Source organism: Anas acuta, chromosome 7 (genome assembly GCF_963932015.1).
Source record: "Anas acuta chromosome 7, bAnaAcu1.1, whole genome shotgun sequence".
Taxonomy (NCBI): Eukaryota; Metazoa; Chordata; class Aves; order Anseriformes; family Anatidae; genus Anas; species Anas acuta.
In genome coordinates, this window is record NC_088985.1 from 27770449 (window position 1) to 27789568 (window position 19120).

General features: G+C 49.5%; 1 protein-coding gene across 2 annotated transcripts in view; it reads left to right on the top strand.

The window, feature by feature from the left end:
- MXI1 (MAX interactor 1, dimerization protein) overlaps nucleotides 1-17819 on the top strand; it is a 42659-nt gene extending 24840 nt beyond the window's left edge. For both annotated transcript variants that reach the window (XM_068688500.1, XM_068688501.1), the window contains exons 4-6: nucleotides 12693-12807; nucleotides 14430-14601; nucleotides 15938-17819. In XM_068688500.1, the coding sequence (XP_068544601.1) occupies nucleotides 12693-12807; nucleotides 14430-14601; nucleotides 15938-16101 (451 nt within the window). In that variant the 3' untranslated portion in view covers nucleotides 16102-17819. The remainder of the gene's footprint in view (nucleotides 1-12692; nucleotides 12808-14429; nucleotides 14602-15937) is intronic.
- Nucleotides 17820-19120: the final 1301 nt, after the last annotated feature.

Consider the following 19120-nt stretch of genomic DNA (forward strand, 5'->3'; position numbering starts at 1 on the left):
GTCTTTAAGCAGAGCTGAATGTTGCGCTGGGTTACGTATTAGAGGAAGCAGATGAGATAAAGGAGAAAGCCCTCCTGAACATGCAGGAGAGAACCATGACCCGGCTCAGCAGCCTGGTTCCCTTTTTCTAGGACAGGGCCTCGAGTGCATCTGTACTAGCAGGATGTTGGAGGGAGGGGAAAGCATTTACCTACAGAACGTGGTGAACGTAACGTGGTTAAATAGCTCTGGTGTTAAATGGTGCAGCTGTGTTGGTGTTATCTGGGCTGGGAGGTGGATGGAGGGGAAATGGAAGAGGAGCGAATCCCTGCTCCTCTGCATGACCCTGCCTGGCCGTGCTGCTGTTGTGCGACACATTCTTGCCAGGGCAATGCGATCAGTGTTTGTCTTGAAGCAGCTGATCAATGTGGTGTTGAGTTCCCTGCTGTTTATCCAGGAGAGCCAGGGCAAGAAACGAATCCAGCAGATTTCATTTGCTCTCTGGAGCGGGCTTTGTTGTGTTCACTCCGTGTAGCAGCCGTTGACAGCATGTATTATTTTCATCATTATTAAAACTTGGAACCTGTGACGTTCCCTGCAGCAGTCAAGCCACGGCCAACGCAGCTGAGCATGCATCTTCTGAAACATCCAAAGGTCAGAGCACGCCGTGATCCACTTGCTCCTTGGGGGAGCTGCAGCTAAACCCTCCCGTCTCCGCGGCCGGTACGGAACAGGAGCTGGAAGTAGCTGGCTGTCCTCAGCTCTGCCGCTTGACATTATCAGCTGGGACAGACATTTCTCAAGGGAGCTGAAGGATGCTCTGCTAGTTGAGGAGGTCTGGTAACTGTTACACGGCTGTGCCCAGCTTGGTTTAACCAGAGAGAGCATCTGGAGCTTGTGGAGCAAGGTGATCGGAGAGGTGTTTGCTCTGGGGAAGTCCAGGGGTGGTCACCAATGTTTAGTGTCAGCTTGCCTTTTGCTTTTCCTGTGCTGCTGTGCTCCAGAACTCAGCAGCCAAGTGCTGCAAAACGGGGAGCTGATCTCTTCGGCCACTGCTCTCCTTCAGGCCAGGTGCCCCCATGCACAGAAGCAGCGTTTGGAGTCACTCCGAGTCAGAAATCTGCAGAGGTTTTGTTGCATGTCAGCTGGGTAGCGGAACACTTTGAACTCTTAAGTAAAGCTGCTGAAAAGAGACATTTTCCCTGCCAAAGTTCAAAGGAAACAAAATGATCTTCACTTTGTTGGAAGACCTTCAGCACTGCTTGTATCGGAATTCCAAGTTTCAATGTCTGTGTGTGTATCTGTTTTGTTATTCAAAGCGATGCAGTGAGGAGTGAATGCCTACGTGGCTTCCTCTCTGCTCCCAGCTCTTGCCACCTCCCCTGTGAATCCAATAGCAGATGGAGAAGGAAGAGGAAAAAGAACAATGCTGCTGCTTTGAATAAACTATCTCCAAGCAAGATGTCTCGGTAATGCCACACAATAAAGTCACTGCTGTGAGGCAGTTATCAAAACCCAGTGCTCACCACGAAACCCTTCTCAACTCAGATGTGCTGTTGGGACACTTCCTGATGTGTTTTCCTCCCAGAGCATAGAAAGAGGCGTCAGCATGCTCTGCTTGGCCTTGCCTTACAGGTTAAAGGTCTGATGCTGAGAATCCACCTGTCCTTTTGCCTCCCAGAATGGAGATTTCAGAGGAGGCCCCGCTCCTAGAAAGCCACAAGCTCTACTGCTGTGTCTCCCTGCTTGCTGGCTGAGTTCTTGCATTCAGCGTCCTGGACTTGATGTTTCCAGAGCACTGAATAGAACAGGTATCAAAATAGTGCCTTATGGTTGTTTTACTGTTTTCAGGGCTCCAGGAGGGAGTCTGGTTGCTGCCGTGGATGTATATTGAAAGCCATCAGATGCACTTAGATAATACCTAATCAGGAGTCTGCATCAGTGCCTGCTTTGGTTCTTGCCTCTCTTCCCAAACTTGTATCCTCAGCTTTCTACCTGGGTGTGTTGCCAGAGTTTTCTTTCAGGATGCTGTCCTGAAGAACAGGGGCTGGGCAAATCCCCCCTGCAGTCCATGAGCTTGGGCCCAGGAAGAATCAGGCCCCAGGTGGGAAGTTGAACACTCGGCTTTCTTGGCTCAGTTTTCGGTCATGTCAGGGCTTTGTACTTGCCATCTCCCTCCCAGATGTGTCTCGGGGGACTTTGCAGGTTTGGTTTTTGTATTTGTTTTTTTTTTCCTGGGGTGCTGTTGGAGTGCCGAGGGCCGGAGGTGGTGATGCAGCAGCGTGGCTTGCTCAGGTGGCTGGCGCTGCTCCTGGGCCTGAAGGCGCTATGGGCCAACAGCCACTCGGGGAGCCTCAGAGAAGGTGAGGTAATAGGAAGATGATTTTTGAGACAGATTACGTGGGAACTGCGAGTTTCAGGACGTGCTCTGGGGCAGAAGTGAGAGCTGCCCGCAGCTGTGTGTGCAGTGACCTGCTGCTGGTGCATGTGCAGGGCTACTGCAGCAACACAGCCCCGTGGGGGCATCCCACAGTGATGCCGTGAGTCAGGTCTTCTGCCCAGTGGTCCATTAAAAAAATCACTGGCTGTCCTTCGAGGGCATCTTTTTGTGTAAGTTGCTGCCTGAACGTCACTTCCCATCAGCTGCGGGGTAAGGTTTTCTGTCCCTCCTGCCTGGTAATTACTTACCTTTGAGGATGCATCTGGAAACTGCCATGACTTACATGTATTTAGGGGAAAATGCACAGCTTCTGCAAAGGACAGGGCTGCAGCAGCTGCAAAGCCATCTTGTAGCTGCCTCTAGAAGGAGCTGTGCCCAGGAGGGGCTGAGGGAAAGGGGGAGAGGTGACAGAAGCTGATACAGAACAGCTCCTGCACCGAAACCTGCCCTGGAAAGAGGACAGGAGCCTGAAATACGGCGTTCCCTCACAGGCTGGGTGAGTGGTATCAGGCAGCTCGTGCGTGGTCCCTGCTGATAATGCCGCGTGCCCCACGGGTGTGGTTTATCACGGGGGTGCTTAACAGCTGCTCACACCTCAGCCACGCTTGTACGGACGCCTGCAGCCTGCTGGCCACGAGCTGAGTGCTTGCCCTGCTCGGCTGCAATATCTCAGCACGTCTGATAGGGCAGCAGCTCAGCTTTAATGACCCTCAGGTCCATGCTCACTCCCTCGCGTGGGTACGTGCTGCTCCCCCTGCTTGTCCCTGCGGACCTGGGGCTGAAGTCATGGTGCTGCCACATTACCTGCAGCCCCTCCTGGTGTTCTCTTTGCTCCTTTCCAGCTGTTGGTGCCACTGGAAAGTTTTTCCCTAACATCTAACGAGGAAGAAAACTATTTCAGCATGGTTCTAGGAACAACAAAAAAAAAAGTCATCCAAAGCTAAGCGCCTCTGTGTGTTCAAAGGGGAGAGCCCTGGATGCTGGATGCAGTCAGCAGCTTTCGCAGCAAGACTGAATGTTAGATGCGACGAGTATGCAGAGCGATTCTGGCTGAGATAAGGGAATATGGAGGAAAAAAAAATCCTTTTCCTTTTTCTGACCGTGCATATGCCACTTCACCTACCCAGAAAAGTGACGTTGATGCCAAAAGAAGTGGGAAAGCGGCCGGGAACACTCTGTCTCTGGTGGATACCCGACGTTCCCTGACCCCGTAAGGAGGAGCGCAGGCACTGCTCTGCGGGCCCTGACCTCTTTGAAACTTTTCTTGGTGTGGAAAAGCAGCTTGCAGGCTTGGTGCTTGCTGGGAAAAGCACATATGGGGGTGTGTTTCCATCCCTTCAGTGAAGGGGGAGGAGAAAGGAAATCTCGCTTTGGCTGTGCTATACTTCAGGAACACATGCTAAAGCCCTCTGGAGTTGGGAGCATCTCTGAGTTCCTTCGAGTTTTGCTTTTTGTTGTCTTTTTTCCACCCTCGGTGACCTCGGAGAAAAGCCCCCGTCATAGGGAAGGAGCAGGGCAGGAAGGGGGCCCTGCTGTGGTAAAGCACACGGTAAAGGGGCAGCAGTGGCCGAAGGGGAAGGCAGTGGCACAGGAGCAGCAGGTGATGTGTCTTCTGCCCTCATCTTTTGACACTTGAATTACCTTTCTAAGCAACCTGCTGTCCAGACACCTGTGTCATCACTGAGCTGCGGGAGCTGAGCTCTACAAACTAACAGGGAAGGAGGCGTCTGATTGCAAGTACAGTGAGCTGACTGCAGGTATTTCTGTAAGCTCACAGGTTTGTTTTCTTTGTTTAAATATTGTCCTGATAGTTGAATGAATGCAAACCAGTTTCCACCAAACTACAGGACTGGGAGCTCTAGCCCCTCTTCTTGTTCTTCTTCCCTAAAAAAACACAAACCTTTCTATGTTTGGTCTGTTCCTAGGTGGGATCCTAACCCTTTTCCTGCTGGGAGAATACAGACCAAGTGAGCGTAAGGCAGCTGATCCTCGCACAACCATTAATTTACTCAGCTGCAGCTGTTCTTGCTTGGGGGGAATTAGAATTACACCTGTCTGTGGCACTGCTGGCCGAAGCTGGGTCATAGCGATCTTCTTCAGCTGATCAGGAGTTCACTAGGAGGAACATCCTGAGTTTTGTAGTGGGACTGAAAAATATTTGATCCACTTTCATTTCTTATGGGTGCAGGTCTGCCTAAGGAAATGATTTCCAAGTGGCCAGCTTTATGCTTTCTTCTGTTTGAGTTTTGAGCAGTCTTTTATCTCTTCACCTTCGCACATGCCCAGAGAAGAGAAAGAAAATGTGAGGAAGATGCTGAAGGTAGTTAAAGGGAAAGGACAAGGTACAGGCACAGATTTGGTTTTGCTTTTTCTCCTGCAGTTTACCAAGTTATAACTTTCTAGGCGATCAGCCCTGCTCCTCTTTGGAAGAACTGCGTTGGCATCCAACCAGGCTGTGTTAGCGTGCTGTACTGTACCAGCTGGGCAGAAGCAAGATGTGCTCTCCAGCACCACTTCTTAGCACCTTTCCCGGGGTGTGAGGCCAGGACGTGACTCACCTGCTGTCATAATGCCGGGAGTTGGGCTTCTCTGTTCGGGTTCTGCTGCTGAATAACACGTGTAGTTAAATTAAACCTGTGTGGCACTTAATGCCAGCTACCTCCTAGACCTTTGAAATATGTTCCTGCTGTTGTGTGTGTGCTGAAATACACACCCAGCAGGAAAAATAATGCTCTTAGGTTCTCTCTCCTAGTTGCAGTGCCTTTTTCCAACCACACATCTAGTAATGACCTTGGCTGGTAATTCCTTTTTCCAGGGGAGTCTGAGGTTAAATTTAAAATAATTTTACAAGGTTAAATTACATGCACTGCTTCCTCTGTTCCAGATGCGTGCCCTCTGTACCTGAGAGGTACAGGAGATATTGGATGACTCCCTAAATATTTCTGACACTGCAGAGTGGCGTTAGATGAGCAGCACATGCTTTCCTTCTGGTAGAGAAGACTTCATGTACACAAATACTCCACACGGTCCTCTTCTTGGACTATTTTTTTCATTAGGAGTTAGGATTTTCTTCCATGAGGTGAGGAAATTGGAATATAGTATCAGGAAAGAAATGTGTGGGGTGGGAAAACTCTGTCCTATCCTTGCAAACAAGAATACTTCTTAGCAGCAATAGCTTAGCTGTGTAATTTAGGGAATAGCTTTAATGACAAAAGTGACCACTGGTACCACATCAGAATGTGTTCTTGGTTTTGGCGTATTCCCTGCTTATTATTTTGAAGGCAGGAGATAGTTTTCCCAAATAACAGACTGGTAACATCCTTTATTCTTTCACTGGTGGACAAGTGGAGAGCTGGCAAAAGAAGTGAGTGCTGCGTTCAGCTGCCCAGTGGAGTTACTGGTCTAAAAATTAGCACCTAAGTCCAGGATCTTTTTTGTGTTATGAAGAAAGAGAGGCTCTGTTTTGAGATCCCATCTGTGCCTTTGCTGCTGTGACACCTCGTGCACCTCTGGAGCTTTTCTGCTGGAGCCAGGAGAGTGGCCCAGGGGCATAAAGGCGCCGCTCGCCATCCACCTGGAGGAGGCTACCTTGTGTCTCCCGTTCTTTCCATCTCAGGTGGCATTCGAGGACCTCTTCAGGTCCCTGCTGATTTATCTGTTTGCTGCTGTGAATCATGCTCGCTTTCTCCTCGAGAGGCCGGGAGGATCTGAACTGGAGAGCTCTTCTTGGTGGGCGGCAGCTCCGGAGGCAGGCAAAGCTTCTGGGCTCAGCATTGCCGCTTGCCAGCACCTGAAATACCTCGGCACCGCTCCTCAAACGCGTGGTGCTTAGCCAGGAAACCCGACCGGGAGCATCAAGAATAGCTGGTGAGTTCGGAAAAACCTCGGCTATCTTTGCTGGTGACCTAATTCTAGCCCTAAAGCTGAAAATCCGTGGGTCGCAGCAAAGCAGGTTAGTGTGTGTGTGTGCTGAACGGCACGGCCGCGCTGCGGGCACGGAGCAGGACACCAGGAGCGGTGTCACCGGGCTTTGAGGCTGGGAGCACGCTGCGTGGCCCCAGCAGGGTGATTATAATGGTGTTAGGGAGAGCGGGGCACAAGGCTATTTAAAGAGCAGGTCTCTATTTTTACCCGCCTTCTAACAGAGGTGGTGTTTTTATCAGGCTGGACTAATCGGGGCTTTCTAATTAGCCGGGCTGGGCTGCACGGTGGTGTTGGAGGCTTTCTCTGCGTGGTCCCTGGTCGTTGGTGCAGGGTTGTGGCCATGCCTCATTGCCAGGGCAGCGGGGCTGTGATACCCCCAGTGTCAGGAGTGAGCAGCATCAGCAAGGTGGTGCCAAATGATCTGGTGCAGGAGGTACCGAGATGCAACTGCTGGCAGCAACCGGGCAGTGTTTTAGGGCAGAAAGAGAACGGGATGCAGAGCATTTGTCTGTCGTGATGGCTGTAGGGTTTCGGGTCCTGTTGTAAGCACAGCTGAGCCCTAAAGGGGTTTGGCTGGTAGCATCACTTGCTGTGCTACAGGAGAGCGAAGTTCGGTTCATTAGATTCACCAGGGATTCAAATACTTTGTGGCTAATGGCCAGGATCGATAATAATAGATCCTCAATGTATGATTTTAGGGGGAGATTAACTTTGATAAGTAGTAATAGACTCTGCTGCGGAGCATCTGTTGCTGTTTGACATCTCTTAAGTGTCTAAATCTCCTTGCTGTCAAAGAGAGGCAGAGAGCTGTGGAGGAGCTGGAAGGGGAGAGGAGAAACTGATGAACGGGCGCCGAGAGCGTGGCACTAGCTCTGGAGGAAAATGAAGAGGCAAGAGAAAATGCCAGGCATTGATTTAGTCGGCTCCTCTGCTGGGCAGACGGCCACCTATGCTGCTCTCATCACCTTCTCCTTGCGAGCTGCGGCCTCTTCCAGCGCATCTCTTACTACTGAGCTGGAGCAGGCTGTCCCACTGGGGCCTCTGAAAATCAAAGGTGTCAGGAAAGGAAGGGCAGTTCTGCTAGGGAACAGCTGAGAGGTCCTTCTGGAGGAGGCACCTTCCAAAATGATACTTTCTCAGCATATTTTTTTCTTTTTTACTGTATCAGTATTCAAATTTATTTATTTATTTGCCCTTCCTTTAAGCATCCCAGTTTTGGGAGGCATGGGATTACGGATGGTCTCTCTCTTTTTTTTTATTGTTTTATTCATTTAAATCAAGATTCTCTGCTTCAGTTCCCCAGTTCAAAGAGAAAAGCTTCAAGATAGGCAACAAATGGGACCCAGAGGCCCAGCAGTTATTGTGTGAATAAAATAAAAAAAAGCTCCAAATACAGCACTGCAGCTTCAGAATCGTAATGCTGCATTGCTCTGATTATTTGGGGCCTGCCTGGTGCAGGATTTCTGAGTGCAGCTGTGAGATCCCGTTTGGACCTCAGTGTGTTTGGCACTTATGGTTTTGTTCCAGAGAGTTCCCAGTCCTGCAGGGTGTCAGAAAGGGGGACAGAAGCAAAAACCTGTGGAGACAGAAGGACAGAGGCCAGTGGGAGCAGAGCTGAGCAAGCAGTTCGGCATTTGCGGTGTTGCACTAGGTCAGGGTGAAAAGGAAGGCAAAAGAAACTCAGATGAAAGCGATCCCGTTCCCTGACGTGCCCCCTGAGATGGGCATAGGGCCCTGAGAGTTGCAGAAGTGTCCTTTACACAGCTGTGCCCGCGGTGGTGTGGCCTTGGCTCCTGGAAGAAGCAGCTGCCTCCTGTCCACGTGGCTCCAGGTGCGTGCAGGGCCAACGTGCCCATTTGTAATGCAGCATCGAGGTTGGTTTTGTGCCATTCCTAAATTTGCTTATTTATTTTAAAGATAGAAATGCATTTAAAAAAAAATCAAAAGGCCTTTTTTTTTTTTCCCCCCCCCGATTACTTCTTCATGGTGCATTTTGTTAGCACTGCGGTACCGGTGTGCCTCTGTGCCAGGGAGCCGTGGGGAGAAACGGACTGCAGACAAAGAGGCAAATGCATGAGGATCTCATTCAGCGTGGAGCAAACACAAACAAATAAATAACCACGGCTGAAAGTGGGACAGAATGGCTTGCTCCGAATGATGTCACGGCTCAGGTGGAGGCCATCAGCTTCTAGCTGCGTGTTTCTGTGCCGGGTTTCCTCCTAAACCTTGCCCCGTCCCCGCTGTCGGGAGGCAGCGTGTGCGTGTTTATTGCCGGCTGGCCGGGAGCCACGGCAGCTCCATTGTTCGTGGCTCCAGGGCTCGCAGCAATTACATAACCTCTGCAGCAAGGAAAACGCGGCCTCTGTCCTTGGCGCTTGACTGGCTTTCGGTTTTGGATGCAGGTACTCGGCAAAATCTCCTCTCCTTTACTGGAGACAGGCGTTCAGTGAAGCAGGGGTCAGGTCCTTCAGAGCTGGGTTGGGTTTGGCGGAGGGTTAGAGACGAGCAAGGAGAAAACATCCTCATGTGATGGCTGTGAGAGATAGAGGAGTCTCCGACCTGCGTGTTGCTTATAGGAGGAAACCATATTTCCCCCCGTTTTCCCTGCCCTGTGTTGTTTGTTTTTTTTTTTTGCACGTGTTTCTCGTTACTTTTATCTCCAAATCATTCTGGTCCGTTGAATTATTGATGTGGGGTCACTTGTGTTTCTCCAGGAATTGCTTGCTTTCCCCAGCCATCCCTCCTGAATTTTTTAAGCCATCTATTCGCCCTGAAATCCAAACAAAGTTGGTGCTATCCAATTTCAGGGTTAAATTAGACCCGACTTTGAAAAGGTGAAGAGGGAGGAGGGCAGAGAGGGAGGCTGGCGGTGATGATCTTCTCCGTGTTAGGACCTTCCTTGTGCTGGTGCTTTTGGTGCTGCTTTTTCATTCTGTTTTGTTAACTTCTCTTGGAGATCAAACATCTGATCTAGCTTCGGTGGGTCCTGAGTGAATTCCTGCACTGAGCACGTGCTGAGTCTGTTGTTGAACTCAGGCCCTGTGGACCTGCAGGCATATGAAAGTATCTGGGAAATGCTTCCCTCTTCCCTCCGACGCTCTCTTCTTTCAACAGGAGTTACAATTCAGCAAAATGAGAATTCAGAGAAACTTTCTTGGTTCAGTTTCCATCGCTTCTGCCCGTGATGGAAGAAAAACCCCTCACCATAGCAGCAAAGCAGCTGCGGTCCCACCAGGGATGTTCACAAAAGCTGGTGGCTTTTGTGCCCAGCTTGCTGTGGTGCCTGGTGGGGGAGAGGTCGAGCCCTACCCCAGCCCCTCAGACACATCCCCAGAAGAGCGGGGTGAGGAAACGGGGATTTATTTTTTTGCAGCCAGCCCCGTTCCCGCAGTGCAGTTGCGATGCAGGCAAAAAGGAGCCCGGCTCCTGCAGGGGGACTTGGCTGCGGGCTGTGCAGTGAGCCAGCTGAGGCGAGGAGCGAAAAGCGTGCAGAAATCAAGGTTTCCTCCCAGCGCTTTATATAACCCGAGCGGGTGATGTCACTGGGAGAGGAGAGGAGAGGAGAGGGAAGGAGAGCGGGCTGTGAAGTTGCAGCCCTCTGCAGCCAGGCAGAGCCAAGTGCAGGGGGAGGCACTGAGCCGGGCTGCTCCCCAGGGGGGGCATGGGGCAGAGCCTGGGGGCTCGGAGGAGGATGGGGGGGGATGTTGGGGGCTGGTGCATGCAGGTAACCCAAATCCAGCTGGAGGATGTCAGGGTGAAAGAGGGGAGATCCTCCTCCTGTCAGGTGCTCCCCGATTACATGCAGCATGAGCCAGATTACATGCCTGTGCTCAGCGTACAACTGGGGGAGCCTGGTTTTACCAAAGCTGCTGAAGCAGGAGGAAGGGCTCCGGCTGCTCCTGTCTCCCCTGCAGGCAGTGTGCAGAGGCTCCAGCCTTGCCTGGAAGTGCAGTTTCCTCCTCTCCTCCTCTGCCTTCCCTGGGACCAGGGCAGCAAGAGGCAGCAGTAATTTGCACACAGCAGAGTCACTCCCCTGTTACAATTGGGGCATTTAGGCTTGTTTTCCCAGATACTGGCAGATGCCTCAAATATTGCCATAATCCAGCGGCTCACAGGGGAAGCCATCGGGCTCTTGTCTGGAGCCTGCCCAACGCTGGCATTTCCACCGAGCCCGAGAGCCTGCAGTGCTGCTGAAAACAGGTAAACAAGGGGAAAGGCGTCCCTGCCAGGGCTTGAGCTTGGGATTCCAGCTGCTCAGGTACAGCTACGGGACTTGATAGGGAAGATTGATAGCTTTGTGGCTGCTCTCCCTCTCTCTGAACCAGATGCAAATGGGAAAAGGGGGACTGCATGCGCTGAGGAGGCAACTTTCTGCCAGCTTGTCCTGTCCTTCTGCAGACGAGCCCTCCAGATCTTTCGTCCCCTCTCTGCCCTTGTTTGCAGAGCGACTTCCTTTGATCCGCCGTGGTCCTGGGGCACAAGGCAAACTGGTGGGTGCCGTGCTGCTGGTACCTGCTGCCATCCTTTCAACCTGGGTCTGCGTGATCTGTGAGTGCTCGTGCCCAGAGCTGTCTCTGGTCCCCAGGACCTGGTTCCTGGTGTGGGGCCTTCCCGTGTTCCAAAAACGGGTTCAGAGACCCAGAATGTCCTTAAAGGCATGACTTCATCCTCCTCCTCTTCCTCCTCTCTCTGGCTGCCAGACGTCTGAGCAGCCTCCCCAAGAGGATGGGTGCAGTGTGCCCCAGCAGTGCCCTGCCACTGCTGGCCCTACAGGTACCGGGCAAAGCACCTGCGGTGGGTTGGGTGCACGCAGCCCCCGCTCACCAGCCTGTGTGTCAAAAAGGGGCTTCCAGGTAGCTAAAACCCAAACCGGAGTCAGCCATATGGGTTTAATGCCAGCACAGTTTGCCCTGGAGCAGTCTGAGGAGGAACAGAAGAGCAATGCTGTTTTCTTCTGTAGTTGTTTGATTCTTCAGATTTTGGTCCTTCCCCCCCCTTTCCCCAGTTGTTAATATTTAATGAAAAGCACATGTTCGTCAGGGCCCTCGCTGGCCGTACGCAGCCCCGTGGCTCTTCTGGAGACAGAATGATGGACCCTTTGTGAGGAGATTTATAACAGAAATACTGAGGGGCTCCCAGCCCCGCCAGCGAGCGCTCCTCGGTGCTGACAGTTCATCAGCAGAACCCCTGACCCCTCCACCCTTAATCATCCTTGCTTGTCACTGACATAATTGCCTGATTACAGACTCCTCTCCCCCACCCCTTTCAAACCGGGAGCAATGGTGAATGTGAAAAACAAATGGAAATGAACTGTCCGTGCTCTTTATTTATTTTTTTTTTCCCCCTGCACTGAGACGGCTCGGGCTGCGATGCCGTTTCTTTGTGTCTGAGCAGGGCTTGGGATGGGCTTTCAGGACCCTTTTGCACCGGTGTTGCTGGCATGTGAATGGCAAAGCTGATGTCATTGTGTTATTGATTGGGATGACAAGTTTGGACATAAATCATTAATGTCTGGGAAAGAGAGAGGGAGGAGGAAAAAGGCAGCCCACGAGATGGCTTTCCATAAATCTGGCCTTCGTTCCTGCATTCGCGGTGCAGAGCGGGATCGGCGGGAGCAGTTCTCCTGTGCAGCCTGAGGACGACGTGCTTTACTGCTCCTGAACCATTTTCCCCACGTTTTCATATTCTGCAGAAAATGGCTCAGGCCATCAGCAGTGCTGTCATGCTTGAAATCCTCTTTGGAGAGGTGCTCCAAGGTCAGCAGGGTGACCTGGGTCTGAGGAAGGAGTACGGGTGCCATGCTTGGGAACTGCAGTCCCTCTAACTCTTAATTACCAGCAAGGGATTGTTTAGGTGTGTTGGGCTAACCGTTTTGCTATCTCCTTCATATTTTGTGCAAAGAAATGTTAGAGCTGTTACTTAGATCATAGCAAATGTCCCTGAACCAGCAACATGCAAGTGTGCCATGGGTAGCGGTCATTCCGAAATGCCTCCACAGATGTTCCCAGCACAGCAGCAGGTAGCTGGGAGAGAGATGAGGTCTCCAAGATAACCGTACCCTTTGTGCCTCGTTTCTGCACAAAGTTCATCCATTGAATCAGATTAGCAGCTCAAACGGCAAGAAAACAAACAGCATGTGCCAGAGGTTAGCAATTGTGCGAGTGTTGGTGGGCAGCTGCTGTTTGCGGTGTAAATAGCTCGGGGCAGCCCATCCTGGCACCTGCGGGGAATCTCGTGATGTGTAGGGACAGAAGGAAGCATGAGAAGTGCCTCCTAGAAGGGAGGCAGAGAAGGAAATGGCTTTCCCTTCCTGAAAGCACGGCTCTGACCTCCTCTTCTTCCCTTGCAGCCGAGCTCACCTCCGCCTGTGTCTCGAACGCTTGAAAGTTCTGATCCCGCTCGGACCAGACTGCACCAGGCACACGACGCTTGGGCTGCTCAACAAAGCCAAAGCACATATCAAGGTAAGAGCTGCTTCTCCCAGCTGCTTCCTGGTGGGGCTGGTTTGGAACTGCAATCCCATAGCTCCTGCCATGGGCAGGGACACCTCCCACCAGACCCGGCTGCCCAAAGCCCCATCCAGCCTGGCCTTGAGCACCTCCAGGGATGGGGCAGCCACAGCTTCTCCGGGCAGCCTGTGCCAGGGCCTCACCACCCTCTAAGTGAAGAATTTCTTCCTAATATCTAATCTAAACCTACCATTTTCTAGTTTAAAACCATTCCCCCTTGTCCTATCATGACACTCCCTGAAAGAGTCCCTCCCAGCTTTCCTGTAAGGCCCCTTTAGGCACTGGCAGGCTGCAGTGAGGTCTCCCCAGAGCCTTCTCATCTCCAGGCTGAACAGCCCCAGCCCTCTCAGCCTGTCTCCATGAGAGAGGAGCTCCAGCCCTTTGATTATCTTCATGGCCCTCCTCTGGACTCGTTCCAATACTTCTAATACTCGTTCTAATTCTTAACTACTGGCAGTACACGTGGATACGTTAATATACATAGATAGCTATTATTTACATTTTATGTGTGTGTATATATAGAAAGCAATAAGCTAGCATTGTCTCCTCGGTTAATCATTTATCATTACTACAAACCACATTGTTGGGAGAGTCCATAATGAACTCTGGTACCTGTGGGGATGATTGATTTGGAAAGCAGGGGCCTTATTCTGTATCATGATCAGTTGTTGCCAGCAACAGCTCTTAGAAGAAAAACATACCTGCTGGTGAGTGACCCCATTTGGATGGGAAATGCACCTTTTCTGATGTGCCAGTGAGTTTGCATTGCCAAAAACATTAGTGCAAATCCCAGGAGGGTAAGCCAGGGCTGGCCTGATGAAGTTCCACGTGGGAACCAGCCAGCCCAGCACTCATCTGGTTTCACTCCTGGCAGAGTGAAGCCCAAAGAGAAAACGCAGCATTGTCAGTATCTGGAGAAGGCTGAAACCCTTTGTCACAGCCCAGGATGGTGGGAGGGAGGATGGGTGGCGAAGGAGAAAAAGCCCTGCTGAAGGGACAGGGTTAGCCTGAAATGACTCCTCCTTATGCAATGTGCTCGTTGCAGGAAACAAAGAACAGTGCCCTGGTAGATTTCCCAGCTGTGATCAAAGAAATCTGTAGTAGGTTATGTAAATCACTTACTAAATAGAAAACTGTTTCTGAGAAATCCTGCTAAACCATGCAGCAAGGAACAGAGCTCCCAGGGCACGTTTTGATGTGACAGTTGTAACGCCGGGCTGGTGTGGTTAAGGGACTCGAGGCCCCTTTGTGGGCAGATGCGGTAATGCAGGGGACTGAGCTCAGGCAGAATGACCCACAAAATGCTACACATCCTGTAGTTTCCTCTGGAGAGGCTGTCTTCAAAGCCTTTTGATAGCAATGTGTGTGTGATTTATCAGAGCTTGGGAACAGGAAGGGTTGTGAGGAGTTGCACAACTCCTGGGGACAGGAAAGCAGCTTGTTTCAGAGCTCTTTTGCAGCTTAAATCCTTCTGGGACCTGGGAACGTCTAAGTAAAGCAGGTGGCTGGACAGTGGAGGTGGGAGGGAAGGAGAAAAAGAATGAAACCTCTTACTGAGCCATATTTGATCATGTCAGAAACTTGAAGAGACCGAGAGGAGAAGCCAACACCAGCTTGAGAACCTGGAACGAGAACAAAGATTCCTAAAGAGAAGACTGGAACAGCTACAGGGGTCTCAGGAGATAGAGCGAATACGAATGGACAGCATTGGGTCTACCATTTCCTCTGATCGCTCGGACTCGGAGCGAGGTGGGTGCCACCGGGCTGGCCGGGAACCCCCGGGACTCTGGGAAGAGGGGCAGGAGGCGGATCGATTTCTTGTCTCAGCTACCCCCTTCTCTCTGACTTCTGGTATTCAGGCTACTGATTTTGCTCCCACACGTACGCGCAGACTTATGCACACACATATATATGAAAAGTTTTGCCTTTTGCGTGTTGCCATTGTCATCTCAGGATGATTTCGGTGGCATTTAAAGTGATCTGTTTTTCTGAAGAGCTCTAAAATTCAAAGCATCAGTTACACAGAGTAATTTGCAGTGCTCACAAGATGGTAGATAAATACTTGATGCTAAAGGTGTGATACTTATTGTCCCTTTTTTGTGTCTCTCAACAACACAAAGGGAACATCTAAGAAAGATATTACTGGGGCTGGAACAGATGTTGCAAAGCAACTTCCATGCTCTCCCATGTATTTCCTGTATTTGGGCCCACCATGGCATAACCAAGCAAACAGAGCTAAGCAAACTGACTCTAAAAATTCCAAGAATCATTCTACCACCACCCCCCTTTCTTTTCCAAGCTTCCCGTATTGTTCGTCTCAGTTAAAACTGGATAGAGATGGTCTGAATGGCTAACTGAGTTCATGTAACTTTCTTTTTTGAAACACCTCTGCTGTGGATCCCAGGTGGGCACAGTAGATAGTTTGATATTTACTAACAGACTCAAGCATGCCACGTAGCTTACGTTTGAGTCTACAGTTAGGAAAAAAAAATCCTTTTGGAAAATTCCTGAATGCTATGGAAATCAAGATGTCTGATTGACTAGTTATCTGCTTTCTAACATCCTCTTAAAAACAGGATTTAAGCTGTTAGGTCCACTCAGTATCTCTGAAAGTAACTCAAACCCTCATCTAAATGCATTATAATGCACATTAAAATGAGTGGTCCTGTCTTTGGTAAAGTGATACCAATCGAGTAGCGTGTTACAGGCAGGGGTAACCTTAAGGGTAACTTCATGCTCTGTTTTTTTTTTTTTGTCCTCTGTTTTACCTGTGATTTCTTTTTTTTGGTTTGTTTGTTTCCACACTGGGGTGATACCATTCCAAAGAGCAGAGGCAGAATAACAAGTTCAGTGCGTGAGATGGCCCACCTCTGCTGAGAGTGTGTTTTGCATTCTGGAGGAGTCAAGCCCCTTTGCAAAGTCCCTTTGAAAAGCTCCAGGCTGGTAGCTAGTCCCTTACAACCCATGTCCGTAGCCTATCCCACCCCAAGGGAAAACACCGAGAGTCTTCCTGGTAGCTGGCTTGAAGGAAGCAGTTGGGTCTGTGGTGCTAACCTGTGTGTGTTTCTCTCGTTTCCCTTTTTAGAAGAGATTGAAGTGGACGTTGAAAGCACAGAGTTCTCCCATGGAGAAGTGGACAATATCAGCACAACCAGCATCAGTGACATTGATGATCACAGCAGCTTGCAGAGTATTGGGAGTGACGAGGGTTACTCCAGCGCCAGTGTCAAGCTCTCCTTTGCTTCCTAGAACCAAGTGAGATGACAGTGCAGGGCGAAAGATTTCACTGGGGTGATCAAACTGGGTCCTAGATGCCAGTATCCTCTTTCAGAAATGACACATTGACAGCTAGTCCTGAAGAGACCTGTAAATAAAACCTCTGGGGTAAGGGAAGAAACCCACGCGTTCATTTGGTCACGTTACCAATCCCAATTCCTGCTGGCCAACAGTTAGACCAAACCCTAGTCCCATTGAAGTCCGTGATACCCATTTGTTTCTGTGGGACCTGGATCTAGACTTTAGCGATGAAACACTTTGTTTTGAATTTCTTTGTTTGAAAGAGGATACTAGAGACTCATCCCTCTCTTCCTGTCATGAGATCTGAGAAATGTCAGATTTTCTTACACTGCATTCAGGTTGAACAACCTAGTTTAGGCCCTTCTGAAGAGCTTTTGTGGTCCTAAAAGGGCCATGTCCTACAGTTTCTCACAATCCAATGCTGTTGTAATGTAATAGGAAACCTGTGAGGGCATAAGTAGCCTAGAAGCAACAACAGTAATGATAAAGGTCTCGTTCTGTGCCCAGAGAGAGGGGCGGCAAAGAGAGATGTAGAGGAGAGAACACCATTCAGCTCAGCTTTCTGTTGGACATCATTTAACAAGCAAGTACCTCTGACGCGTGGCTAAAGCGAGGGGTACACGCTTGTAATCTACCAGCACATCATGGGCTGTGTCGTGCTGTGAGAGCGCCAGCAGATCTCCCGGTAGATGCGTGCCCAGGCGCAGGCACACAGCCAGCTGAGGACAGAAAGAAACCAGCACACACGAGAGGTGACATGCCAGAAAGTCATGCCCAGATACTGAGCCACTATGACCTTTTTATTTGAAGAGATTTTTTGATAAACATTTGTAAATGTGTTGGGAGGGAAAACACCCCAAGTCTGATGCGTCTTTTTAGAGCTTGTCCATATTAAACCTTAGATGTCTTTTATATGAATTTACGCCACGAGAAGATCTCTGTTTTGATGAAGCACTTGACCCAACGAAATGCAAAATGCTTTTTGCCGTGCACACGATGGATGAAGGCTGTGCTAGCTGGAGAAGGCCAAGTTTGGTGAGGGTTCCTTTGGTTTTCTTTTTAGAATCATTCCCTCTGCTGACTTTTGAAGTTCCAGTCCAGTAGTTAACCTAGTTAAGCTCAGCACGTCTCTCACGTTAATGTAATGTTTTGACTGCACGTCCTGTTCCCGAGGGCCTTGCCATCTTACCTGTGCAGGTGCTGTTAAGAGCTATTCTAGCAAATGTTTTCTAATTTTCTCAGAGATGAGCATTCTAACCTGCACTTTGAGGGCTTTGCTGTTTTTTTATTTTTGTCTTTTTAATGGCCAGGATTATTTCGTTTTTTCCAAGTTTTAAAAACCTTGATAGAGTCCTCACCTATGGCATTGTTTGAAACTTTGTATATCCTTAAGTAATTTAACTACCCCTCGTTACTAAGAAAAGAAGAGGAAAAAAAAATGCTTTATAAAATTCATAACTTATTGCTGATTTGAATGGGTTGTTAATTTCAGTCCTTTAGACTTTATTTTATTGTTTTAGGTAGGGTTGGGCAAAAAGAAGTAAATAAAGTAAATAAAAAAAAATAAAGACAACCATATTTAGCAGTGCAGTGGAATTGTGTTTAAATGTTAGCATATGGTCCCCATTAAAGTAGCACTTTAACGCCATTAAACATTTCTGTATCTGAAACGAGTTGTGTTCTTCCATCTTGGTCATTCGTGTCACTTCAGCTGACCCATTGTTCTTCTTGTGCCCTCTGATCCCGTGGAGAGAAGATCCCGAGTGGTTCTGCTGTCGAGTTATGCATTGCGGTGAATCGCCTCTGTTTAAATACTCTGGTGTGTCCCCCGCCCTCCTCCAAAACGTGTTGTCCCTTGTAAGAGGCACAACACCTGTGCTTGAGTAGAGAAATAAGCTTTCTGTGGCTGTGATGAACTATTGCTGGGTTTGTGTGGTTTTCTTTTTTTTTTTTTCTCTATTAATTTGTTCATGAAGTCTGGGTCAGGTTGCTGTTGTTAAGTGTTTTCACTTGTGTGTGTGTAACGCAGCACATCTGTTCTCCTGCCTTCGGGGAGGGGACCTGGCAGGAACAGGAGCCTGTTGTAGTCTGAATTGAGCTCCAGGTTAATTAATAGGGCCCGAGGGTTTTGGGATAAGAACATCCTGCTTGCATTTATGTTTGGGGTCCACGTTATCTGCAGATGACAGGAGACTGGGACAGTCTTCTGAGTGCTGAAGAGAGGAGAACTTCAGCTCTTATAAGGCCTGACTTATTTATTCATTATCACTCTACCTGAAAGTGTCTTTATAATAATAACTACTAAAGACAAAATTTTGATTGCTTTGGTGCTGGAGGGCTCGCTTTGGCAGGTCGTAGCAGATTTCATCTGGTGTTTGGATAGTTCTTGATGAAAACGTTTCTCTGGCTTCCTGAGGTTGTTCTTCCTGCATTACTGCTGCACTGTAGGCTTTCTGGCCTTTTGTGTGTTCTTGCACCCCACACGGTCTGTAATGCTCATCGTGTTCATGTGTTGCTCTGGGCTGTTACACCCAATGTTCAAGGTGACGGATGGGCTCAGAGAAGTCGCTATCAATTACTTTTAGATGATAGTACAGGCTGGCTATGCTGGATATTAGTTAGGTGATTGTAATAGTTCCTTCTGCTCAAAAATGTATGAACCTCCTGAATTGTCCCCATTGTGGCAAGCCAAAATAGCCCAGTGTCCCCGCTCTGCTTTAAGATCATGTCAGCTTTCAAAGTGTCCTCAGCTTTCTAGTAGCAGTTCTGAAGTCCTGTAAAGGAGTTAAGTATCCACAGGTGCAGACCCAAACCCTCGAGGGGCAGGTCTGTCATCCTTTGGAAGCCCTCACATTGCTTAACTCTGAGAGAACCCATAGAGCAAGTCACATTTATGGGTTTTCCTCAGGGAGGTGCTCGCAGCAGCTTTCTGTCCCTCTCTTCTTTCTTGGGTGCTGTTCTGGGAAAGAAG